The 12,159-nt window shown below is 40.0% G+C and overlaps 2 protein-coding genes across 5 annotated transcripts in view; both read left to right on the forward strand.

Moving 5' to 3' along the window:
- The window catches only part of LOC115428709 (major histocompatibility complex class I-related gene protein-like), a 64,016-nt gene that overhangs the window by 15,490 nt on the left and 36,367 nt on the right, over positions 1-12,159 (forward strand). The window lies entirely within an intron of this gene.
- LOC115428712 (H-2 class I histocompatibility antigen, Q10 alpha chain-like) lies at positions 1,120-12,087 on the forward strand. The gene is made up of 10 exons (XM_030147895.1): positions 1,120-1,291; positions 3,339-3,611; positions 4,140-4,430; positions 6,595-6,879; positions 7,656-7,778; positions 8,331-8,393; positions 9,056-9,088; positions 9,203-9,241; positions 9,839-9,889; positions 11,569-12,087. Exons 1-10 carry the CDS (start codon positions 1,228-1,230, stop codon positions 11,646-11,648), a joined length of 1,302 nt encoding a protein of 433 aa, XP_030003755.1. The 5' UTR covers positions 1,120-1,227; the 3' UTR covers positions 11,649-12,087.

A 12,159-nucleotide genomic window follows, 5' to 3' on the forward strand; every position in this document is an offset into this window, starting at 1 on the left:
GTGTTACTGAATTTGATTTATTAGATAATTGATATTGTAATTCTTTCTATATTCTCCTCTGAGAATAGGTGCACTTCTGAGTTGATTTTAAGCCTAAAAAAACTCATTTCTGCTAAATGTGTTTAAATTTAAATGAGAAAAAGCAACAGAAATATTTGCACCTACAAATTAAATAACAGTAATTATTAAGTCGTGTTAAACAATTTAAGAAAGATGTTTATTTTTTATATATTTTAGATGGTGAAACATGTAAAGATTGTGTTTCATGTGTTCATGTTTTCACACTGTTCTCTGTTCTGTAAAAGGCTTCTTTTGCTTCTTAATAAATAGAGATCAAGTCTCCTTTTCGGTGGTAAACCGGCTCAGTTTGTGTGAATGAATGAACCCCAGTGTGAATATTTGGAATAAATTTATTTTTAATATTAGTGGAAGAGTCAAAATTGTAACATCTAAGCTCAGTGTGTTGCTGTTTGTCAACTGTCAAAACTTTTTAAAAAAAATTTAAAATTAGCAGTAATCGAGCTGAAGCCCTGTTTCCACTTCCGGCTTCACTTCCGGTATGTGATGATGGCGGTTTTAGAAAATTAAGCATATCGTTAAAGCTCGTCTAAACATATGTACTTCTATTTGCACCCGTGCCTTTGTATGTTCTTTAGTACGGATGCCAAGTTGTATATGTGCATATTGTCAATAAAAAAAAAAAAAATTAAAAAATGGTTTAGCTAGCTTCTGCTGGTAATTTCAATACAAGCTTTGGATGTGTTTTTTTCTCTGCGTTGTTTGAAATGATAAGATATTAGAACGTGGTTGTGTTTTGGGGGAAAAAAAGCTGGTCTAAACAGTCGGAGTATTTCTGTTCCGCAGACAGCAGGAGGAATAACTTTTGCTTCTTGATAAATAAAGCTTAAATCTCCTTTTTCGGTGGTAAACCGGCTCAGTTTGTGTGAATATTTGGAATAAATCTTTTTTTTTTTAATATTAATGGGAGAACCAAAATTGTAACATCTAGAGTCAGTGTGTTGCTGTTTGTCAACCGTAAAAACTTTGTTTATTTATTTATTTTTTTAATTTGCTGTTCTCGCGCTGACGCCTTGTTTCCTCTTCCTGCTTCACTTCCGGTATGTGATCATGGCGGTTTTAGAAAATAAAGCAGATCGTTAAAGCTGGTCTAAACAGTTGGAGTATTTCCGTTTCGTCGACAGCAGGAGGAATAACTTTACCACCAAGATGTTTTTAACCGTATTTTTGGTCGTTTTGTGTGTTCTGGCGACGGGAGAGACGGAGAACAGCGGTAAGTTTGAGGCTTTTTGATAAATGAAGAAGTCTGAGTCAAATCGAAACTCATCTGAGGTTGTGACGCATTTCGGTTTTATGAGGGTTTGTGTAATTCTAGGTGAAAGGTTGAAGTCTTACAAGTCACATCTGTAACAGACAACAGTTCAAGGTGTATTTACTTCCTCAAATCTTTAAGTTCTTGCTCCTCGGGTCGTCTCCTTTTTGCTGCTGTGACGTCAGAGTCCAACCAACAGTATTTCATATCAGACATATTTACCTCCATAATGACTTGAACATGACGTGTCTGGTGTGTTTTAATCTACTGCTGTGTTTTAGGATCCAACACAGGGGTGTCAAACTCATTTTAGTTCAGGGTTCCACATACAGCCTGATATGATCTGAAGTGGGCCGGACCAGTAAAATAATAAAAATAATAGGATAAGAATGTTTTTTTTTTAACTTTATTAATAGAACTATCAACATTTATAGAACTTATCGAGCTTATCGATTCCGCCTTCGTTGTGCATGCATGATGACGTCACACGTACGCTGCTTTGTTTTGGTCATAACGTAGACAACATGGCGTTGAGGCAGAAACGGTCTAAACAGACCACACCAGGTCTAAACAGACCACACCAGGTCTAAACAGACCACACCAGGTCTAAACAGACCACACCAGGTCCAAACAGACCACACCAGGTCTAAACAGACCACACCAGGTCTAAACAGACCACACCAGGTCCAAACAGACCACACCAGGTCCAAACAGACCACACCAGGTCTAAACAGACCACACCAGGTCCAAACAGACCACACCAGGTCTAAACAGACCACACCAGGTCTAAACAGACCACACCAGGTCCAAACAGACCACACCAGGTCTAAACAGACCACACCAGGTCTAAACAGACCAAACCAGGTCCACTGGAACACTGTCAAAGCTTCCATGTCTTCTAAAGGGTGGAATCCCTCCAATATCCTCAAACATTTGTCCACAGCATATGAATCATTTACAGGAATGTCACGTATTTGATATGCTACTTAGCGGTGCTTGTGAATGTAGCGGCAGAGTGAACACCAGGCCGGTTCCAGTGTGGGCAACAAACGTCATAACTCCTCAAATACAAGTTTCCGAAGGTAAGAAGGGAAAGGAAATGAGGTGCACAACAATGGGAGACAAGCTGAGCCGACTCGAACCAGTTCCACGTAGTAGAAATGCGGCAATAGAGGAATTAGTAAAGAGTCTTTAGTTTCACTTTCACTGTACGCCCCCCCCCCCCCCCCCCCCCATTTGTGCATACTGTATATGTTCTATTTTCTGTGCAGAGATGGAAATATAAGACAGTTAATGCAAACACACTCGATTGTACTCTTTTATTCCCTCACCCAATGAGAATCAATAAGGAATCGGATCAATAAGCAATATCGATAATGGAATCGGAATTGTTATATTATTAACGATTCCCATCCCTAATCCTCAGTATCATGAATCTGTAAGTCTGTCTGTCATTACTCACCTGAATCTCTTCCATTACGGTGAACAGTTTCTTAGTGCCATCCACTATAAACAAACCATGTGTTTACAAACAGAGCCTGTAGGTCACTCGGGCATCGTTGGAATTTTGTCGCAACATGCGTTGTGGGAAATGGAGATTCACGCAGCCGCCTGGTAGCAGCAGCAGCAGAGCAACTATATGATATATGGATGAAGCAAACATGATGCGGAAACAGCTGAAACGCGGAAATGGCTTTAGGAATATGCATAGAGGGAAGGGAGCTCCTGCCTTCGCTTCCCACAATGTACGTTGCGACAAAATTCCGAAGCTACCCGAGTTACCTACTGGGTCTGTGTGTAAACACATGGTTTGTTTCTGGTGGATGGCACTAAGAAACTGTTCACTGTGATGCAAGAGATTCAGGTGAGTAATGACAGACTAACGGATTCATGATACTGAGGATATGACTGAGGTTTGACAGATTTGATGAAAAATTGGTCACAAAAAAAAAAACCCTGTACTTGTTCTACTTGTATTCGTAACCGTTTGTGTGTCTGTGACTTTCAGACAGACACTCCTTGACCTACATCTACACGGCCCTCTCCAAAGACCCCAAAATCCCAGGTATCCATGAGTTCACGGCCATGGGGATTCTGGACTCCAGGGTAATCGACTACTTCGACAGCACCACACAGGTGAAAACTCCCAAAACACACTGGATGAGGGAGCGTCTGGAGCCGGAGTACTGGGAAAAAGGCACACGATCCCGTAAGAGCAAACAGCAGTGGTTCAAAGTCAACCTGGACATCCTGAAGGAACGGATGAACCAGACTGACAACGGTGAGATCTGACTCCTGTTAAAAATGTCCAGCGCTAATGAAGCTCTTCTTTGTCATTTAGGACACAGTAACTTCTTCTGCTGTGACGTAGAGTATGCATTTTCCTGTCTTAGTTGTACATAAATTTGACTGTCAAAGGTATATAAATGAAATGCAGTTCCATGTTTGTGGAGAACTGATCCTAGAGGAAGTAAATGAAGGCAGAAGAGAAAAGGGCCAAGTATGGAGCCCTGAGGCACTCCTCAGGTGAGAGGTACAGCATAAGACTCAACAGTTCCAACATGGACACAAAATCTTCTCTATGTTAAATAGGATCTGGAATGGTCAGATCTGTCACAGTGCTAATGAAGCTCTTCTTTGTCATTCAGGACACAGTAACGTTTATTCTAGTGTTAAAGGTGTGCATCAGTCTGACAGTCAGACCACTTGAACCTACAGAAGGTCAAATCAGTCCTGAGGGTTTCCACTCCAGGTTCTGAAAACCCCGTCATGTACGTCCATAGTGATTGTTTCAACGTCTGCCTTTCAGACATCCATGTTCTTCAGTGGAGACACGGCTGTGAGGGCGTGAAAAAAGGTAACGGGTTACTGGAATACAGCCAAGGCTTGGACATGTACAGCTACGACGGAGACGACTTCCTGTCCTTTGACGACTCCAGCTCAGTGTGGGTGGCTCCAGTGAAAGCAGCAGAGCAGACCAAGAGGAAGTGGGATGAGGTGCAGGTCCTCAAAGACTACACCAAAGGATACCTGGAGAAAGAGTGCATGGACTGGCTGAGGAAGTTTTTGAAGTACGGGGAGAATGACAGGCGCACCTCCAGTACGTAGAACACAGCTGTTTGGTGTTTGAATGTTTGTTCATGTCAGACAGATTTTATGAAGGTAGAAACATCGATGATAATAGAAACAGTTGATTTAAAAAACAGAAATTAAAGATAAAAGATAAAGCAGTACTAGATTATCAACTGATTTGAGTATTGTGATTTGGAGCCAAACACCAGTTTCATGACTGTATGGAGGCCGTCCCACCTGCAGTCTGCTCTGATTGGTGGAGAATGATGCACAGCTGTCAGCTCATATGTAGGTCCTCCTCAAAGTACATGCAGTGGTGGAAAAAAGTGTTTGGACATCCTTCAAATTTGACACAATCTCAAATATTATCCATATCATACTGGATGGTCTCAGAGCGTCTGTGTGTGCGCGCGTGTCGGCACAATTCTGACAAATGTAGACGTTTTTAACAGGCCAATTTAGTTCCTACAGTTGAGGAATAGTCCCGTCTCCACATTAAATATCTCGGCAAGTTGATTGGACCAATATTTTCGGAGATATTACTCATTTTGGAGTAGAATACCCTTACAGTGACAGAAGTGCAGGACCACGCTGTATGACAGGAAATGAAATTAAAAACAGGAACACCGCATTTACTCCTGCAGTCCGACATATTGGTATTAACATTGGCGCCTGCAGCCATATGGGCTGTGTGTACTGAGAGAGAGAGGTAAGGTAAGGTATGTCCTGGTACTTCCGGAGAACCCCCCCCCCCCCCCCCCCCCCTCCTTCCACCCTTCCGTCTTACGAACTATTCACCCCCTTGGGTATTAATACTGTATATTAAACTACTGTTTACATTTTAAAGAATTAATTAAACTATTTTTATGTTACTATTTATAAAATATAGACTCACATCTTTTCCCAAAAGTCTGCTCTCCCCAACATAAAAACTACCACATCTACAACCCGTGGTTCCCCACAGGTCACAGACTAGTCATGAAATATCTGCAGTAAAATCTTCTTTGTGTTTCTAAAGGTGTGGCTGCATCAGGCAGAAACAAACAAAAGTCATCTGTTTTTTATTAGTAACAAGAACAAATATCCAAGTTTGTCCTTGATAGGACAGAGCATGTCCACCAAGTGGACTGGACTCACCATACTGTCAGACATGGGCTTTGGTAGTCTCATTTCTTTTCTTCTACTGAGTAAAACACCTATGTGTAAACTCTGGTACTCCTGTTCAGTCCAGGGTTTGGCTTTATATCTAAGGCTACGTTCAGACTGCAGCCAAATGTGGCCTAAATTCTGTATCTGACCTGTTAAAGACAGTTTGAACGGCACAAATCTGATTTTTTTTCAAATTCAATCCAGGCCGCTTTCATACGTGGTCCTAAATCCGATACATATTGGATATTTCTCAATGTGACGTCGGTCTGAACAGCCAGGCCGCATTTATCCGACCTTTACGTCATTGAAACGCCAGTACAGCCCAACTGCAACACGCTTGTGAACAGATATAGGTCGCCGGAGATGAGTGTCTTGTGGTGAGAGTGTTACGAAGAGGCGGTCACAGATGTATTTAAAGGTTCTTTTTGTCATTTTAAAATTATGAATGAAGTGTGTGTGAAGCTGCTAACATCACTATCCCACCACTCCTGACTCTGCCTCCACATCCAAATACTCCATTGTACAGACGTAGCAGCCGTTGCACCACAAAAGGCCCCAGCAAAAAACCCTGGCTCTGCTCTTTTTTAATCTTCTACTTAAAATTATTTGACTGTAATGGTGCTGACTGCGGTTGTAGAGAAACTTTTCCAGTTCCACACACACACGCCGATACCAGATGCCTCCATATTTCCTTCTGTATACACAGTGTGTGTCTGCGTGGTCACGTATTCCATCAGGACCTCTTTTGCGCATGTGGGTCACTTCAGGGTCGCATTCAGTTCAGACTGAGAACTGATAGAAGTCGCATTTAATTTGTAATATGAACGAGCACACAAAAAATCGGATTTCACAAAAAAATCCGAATTGTGCATTAAGACCGGCTGTGTGAATGTAGCCTAAGTGACTCAACCCTGCAGACAAACACAGGTAATAGTAATTAAACATGAAAATACATTTATTAAAATGGAACTGCAGGCACATGCAGTTTAATCTGTGTGTGTCTTCACTACAAACCTGAGCTCTTTTATGTTTTCTCCTTCCAGAACCACCTGAAGTGTACGTGTTCGCAAATAACGCCAGGTCTAAGACAAATGTGGTTTTGAACTGCATGGCCACTGGTTTCTACCCACCAGAAATAGATATTCACATCAAAAGGAACAGTCGAATTCTTACTGAAGACGACGGCGTGATGAGCACAGGATCTCGACCAAATGAAGACTACACCTACCAGAGACGAGACAGCGTGGTGATTCTACGCACCGACGTGGCCATGTACTCCTGTTACGTCGTACATCATTCAACCGGTTTTGAAATAACAAAGGTTTGGGGTGAGAAGTTTGTTTAGATCACTGATCCGAAACCAAAATAAATGTGTTTTTCTGATTTTAAAACATAACAAACCTGCAGGTGTTTATGATTTGAACACATATGTACAACCCCAGTTCCATTAAAGTTGGGCTGCTGTGTAAATGAAAACAGAAGACACTGATTTTCAACTCCTTTTTAACCTTTATTCATTTGAAAACTCTACAGTGACAATATATTTAATGTTCAAACTGATCAACTTTATTGCTGTTTGTAAATATTTGCTCATTTTGAATTTAATGCCCGTAACACATTCCAGATAGTCAACAACAAGGATGAGGAGAGGGGTGGGGAGCTCACTTTTAACTTTCTCACAGCCTTATTAATACATCATATATAGGTCTGTTGCGTTACTTGTAGAATTATGTATTGAAGTGTGGATTGAGGTCCATTAGTGGGGGGGTTCGGCACATTATCTGTCTGTATGTGCAAAAACTTTGGCGTGGACTGGAGGCCAAGGGTTTTCAGTTGTGTGCACGTTACGTTTTTTTTTTTCCCTCTGTTCCAGTTATTGCAGGCATCAAATTCAAAACAGGCGAATATTTGTAAAAAGCAGCAAAGGTCATGCATTTGTAAATAAATGTTTCGTCACTGAAGTGTATTTAGTTGAACGTGTTGTATTTTTCACAGCGTTCCAACTTCACTGGAGTTGGAGCTGAAGTATCATTACTCTGCAAAAACATACGATGTTAAAAACGGCAGAATGTGACGCTGATGTGAATGTTGGTTTGTTTTGTAGATGGTAAACTGCCTAACCCTAACCCTGACCCTGACCCTCCTGGACCAGTCATCTTCATTATTTTGGCTGCAGTGTTGGCCTTATTTGTGCTTGGGTTTGTCCTTTTGGTCCTGTACAAAAAAGGTAAATTTGTTAAGAGCACCGGGCTGTACACTGCACAGCCTTCACCATGTTAGTTATTCAGTCTGAAATAAACTTCAACTTTATATATTTACATACATGAATTATCATTCATCCACATGTCAGTTCAACCTTTTTTATATAATATATAAAATATAATCACCTTCAAGGCTTCTGGAAGTATGCATGTTTTCTGTGGAGTTAGGAGTTTTCCAATCCAAACTGAATGATGCTGTATTCGTTGCTATGATAATGATGCTGTATTTGTTTCTATGGGAATTATGCAGTATTCGTTGCTATGGGATACGGGTTATTGGTGTTTGAAAACTTTGCAGCCGGTCTCATTCCGTGTACCTGAACAGATCAGAACTGTCCTACACATATTTGAACCTCATACTGACGAACTCCATGTTCTAATTAGTATTATTTACCTCTGATTAGAGCTGGTAGACGTGGTGAAAATCTACTGTTGACGTGTACACTCAGTGGCCACTTTATTAGGTACAGTCTGGTCCAGTCAGTTTGATGATGTTCTTCCATTTGATTTCTGCTCAGGTTTCAGGCCAAAGACTGCTCTGTTCAACGTGACCGATGACATCCCTCTGAACACAGATAAAGGTAAAGTCTCAGTCTGAGTCCTGCTGGATCTGAGCACTGGGTTTGACACAGTCAATCATGTGATCTTGTTTCAGAGGTTAGAGGACTGGGTAGGCATCTGTGGTCCTGCCCTGAAATGGTTCTAGTCCTACCTTGAGGACAGGAAGTATTTTGTTCAAATTGGAAACTGTGTGTCAGACCAAATGGCAGTGACCTGTGGGGTCCCCCAGGGGTCCATCCTCGGACCCCTCTTGTTCAGTCTTTACATGTTGACCCTGGGCCAGTTAATACGCAGCAATAATGTGTTCTGTCACAACTATGCAGACGACACTCACCATATCTGACCTTAGAACATCTGAAAGGGTTCTATCTGACCTCTGATCTGTTACTTTATTTTAACTGATTATTCTTTATGTTTTATTGGTTCTGTTTTCATTGTGTTTTGAACTTGTCTCCTGTTCCTTTCAGATTTTCTGTCTGAATTCCAAACATAAACATCTGTCAGATTTACAGTTGGGTTGTATCCAGGCTCACACAGACAGCTGTGGTGTTTAATTAGTATTTTATTTATTAAGTGTCACACACGATGACTAAACTAATGACATGTTTAACTTTTGCCAGTAAGAAAAATAATTGTACAAAGTGACTAAACACATGTTTGTTTTTGTTCTGTTTTCTCACAGCCTCCCATCCTGGAAATGGGTTTTCCACTGTCTGTAAGTATAACTGTCTGTGGACTGAATATTTGTTTCAGATCGATCATCTTTGATCTGTGATCTAAAGGTAAAAATAAAAACACTTCTGTGGGTTATTGCTGTTTTTATTTTCAGATGATCGTGTTCCACTGGAACCACCCAAGGAGGTCAAAGGTAAGACCTGGACTCAGTTTTGTTCCGTTTGTTACTGGGATCAAAGTAATGTCATAAATGTCATATTATCTGAACTAATCTGTTAAAGACGTGTTCAGTCAAAGAGAGGTCAGTGCGATCAGAAAATTCCTGCCAGACGTGTATCAGTAGATCACCATCCACTGAGTTGACGCCGTTGTTATTCGATCTTTAAGGTCATTGTGGTCAGTGGGTAGTGGGGGTTCTTAGGTGAGGGCGGATTAATGTCAAAACGCCTTTGAAAAGCACGCAGCACCGTGACAACTGAATTTGTTTTCACAAACTCGAGAACGCAGAAGGCCTTTTGCTGAGGACTGAGGGTAAACAAACAACGGAACGTTGCCAGAGGAACGAGGTGACCACAGCGCCCCCTGTGGCAGCCGTTCAGAACTGAGGAAACTCACCGACTCATTTCATGAAGATGCTTGAGAACTGAAGCGATGCGTCGTGAAATCAGTTGATTGTTTTTGAATAACCCTGTAGGATTTGGACAGAACTCAGGAGCCTTTTCTGGTTTATCTGTTGTTTCTGAAACCGTGCCGTTGTCACTGACGTGGCTGTGTTTGTGTTTCTTTGCAGAAGGTTCCCATTCAGGCGACAGCGGTTACTTTGGGGTTTCCTCCGACTCCGGTGAGTGTTTGGATTCATGTGCAAATTCATCCATCCAACAGATGGATGACGTGGGAAAAGTGTCAGATTAATAGAAATGTAGAGTGAAGGTCAACCTGCTCCTCCCATTGAGTGGAGAAAAGGGAATTTACTGGCCCTGCCCCGAAAGCAAAACTCCCATAACACAGACGCTAGGTCATAAAGGGTTTGAGAAAAGTACCAAACAAGTTACCAATGTGTACATATACATAAACATAAATATTCACAATAATATATTTATCCATTTTGTGGATTTTTTTTGTTCATTTTGTGGATTTTTGTTTTAATTTTTTAAAATTTTGTTGATTATTTTGTTCATTTTCATCATTATATTATTCATCTTGTGGATTTTTTTTTTTTTTTTTTTTTTGATTATTTTGTTAATTTTGATCATTATTTTGTTCATTTTCTTGATTATTTTGTGGATTATTTTGATGATTTTTTTGTTCATTTTGTTGATTATTTTGTTCATTTTATTGATTATTTTGTTTATTTTGTGGATTATTTTGATCATTTTTTTGTTCATTTTGTTGATTATTTTGTTCATTTTATTGATTATTTTGTTTATTTTGTGGATTATTTTGTTCATTTTGATGCTTTTTTTGTTCATTTTTGTTCATTTTGTTGATTATTTTGTTCATTTTTGTTGTTGAAATATTCTAAATGTTCCTTTCCTTCTACTGGTCCATATGTTGATGGTTTAGAGCACAGGTGTCAAACATGTGGCCCGGGGGCCAAATCTGGCCCATGGGATTATGGGATTTTAATTCAGGTTCCATACAGACACATATAAACCAATTAGATCTCAATTGGGTCAGACCAGAAAAACACTATCATAATAACCTATAAATAATGATAACTGCAGATTTTAAGTGTAAAAAAGTAAAGTTACATGAAAATGTTTACATAAACAAACTATCCTGTACAAAAAATGTGAATAACCTGAACAAATATGAACAAACAGAAATGTCTTAAGAAAAGTAAATTTAATTTTACCAATATTCTGCCTGTTATTAAATGTTTTGTGCGATTGTAATGCACATGTGTAAATGATAAACTCATAAACTGAGGCAGAATATTGTTAAAATTACAATTGGTTTTTGTTAAGGCAATTCAAGTTGTTCATGTTATTTAGATTTTTAAGAAAACTTTGTAGACGTAAACCTTACCATAATATAATTTTACTTTTTATTGTTATTATTTTACTGGTCTGGCCCACTGCAGATCAAATTGGGCTGAATGTGGAACTGAACTAAAATGAGTTTGAGAGCCCTGCTTTAGAACATGTACATGGTTCCAGATATCAGTCTAGTTCCTATTGGTCACTGATAGAAGTCAGATATGGACTGTGATTGGACAAGTTCAGTTCTCCTCCAGTGAAAGTCCCGTCCACTTCTATAGTTAGATTGATGTGGATCCAGAACCAGGACTGAAACATAGAACAGAACCAGGACTGGAACATAGACCAGAACCAGGACTGGAACATAGACCAGAACCAGGACTGGAACATAGACCAGAACCAGACAACCTCACACATTCAACTGGTTCTGATCCACATCAGACGCTGACGTACAGGAACACTGGGACTAGTTTTAGATTTTCGAGTCCAAATAAAACCACAGCAGAACCGACTCTAACCACATTTATGTTCACGTCCTCAGACAAGGGATCGAACAGCAGATCCAACAGCGGGGTCAGCGATGGATCAGATGGTTCTGTCCGGGAAAAGAAATCTGTGTGAAGTTTCTCTGGAATCTTTAACATTTAACGCAGTCGCCTGAGTTTAACACGCTTTGCACTCATATGTCGCTGTGACTCTAACACCAGGTCAGTGTGGTGGTGCATTCAAACAGTATGTGTGACTGAAAACCTCCAGCGTCTGCAGAGTTCATATGTAACTGTTGAATCCATCTGAAATAGTTGAAGGCGGTAAACGGTGTAAGAAGGTTAAAGATATGAATCAGCCTAAACACGTTAAACTGCTCCATGAAGAAGACCCCAAAATGTAGCATCTTCAAAAAGTCTGTAAAATCTAACATCACAGAAATATTTTTACATGCTTTTATTTTGGAATTTTTCCACGGTGTATTAGGACCACATAAGAAAATAAAAACACCTGTCACTACGAGAATAAAGTCATAAAATATCGAGATAAAACCCGTAATTTTATGAGAATAAAGTTGAACACAAAAAAGGTTCATAATTTTACAAGAATGAAGTCGTAATATTATGAGAATAATGTCTGATGTCGT

Source organism: Sphaeramia orbicularis, chromosome 11 (assembly GCF_902148855.1).
Source record: "Sphaeramia orbicularis chromosome 11, fSphaOr1.1, whole genome shotgun sequence".
NCBI lineage: Eukaryota > Metazoa > Chordata > Actinopteri > Kurtiformes > Apogonidae > Sphaeramia > Sphaeramia orbicularis.

What these genes read in the sequence shown, in the direction of transcription:
- LOC115428712 (XM_030147895.1), top strand. Translation starts at nt 1,228, where the DNA reads ATGTTTTTAACCGTATTTTTGGTCGTTTTGTGTGTTCTGGCGACGGGA. An exon ending in CCCTCTGAACACAGATAAAG is followed by an intron (nt 8,394 to 9,055) that starts GTAAAGTCTCAG and finishes GTTTTCTCACAG; the next exon opens with CCTCCCATCCTGGAAATGGG. An exon ending in ACCACCCAAGGAGGTCAAAG is followed by an intron (nt 9,242 to 9,838) that starts GTAAGACCTGGA and finishes GTTTCTTTGCAG; the next exon opens with AAGGTTCCCATTCAGGCGAC.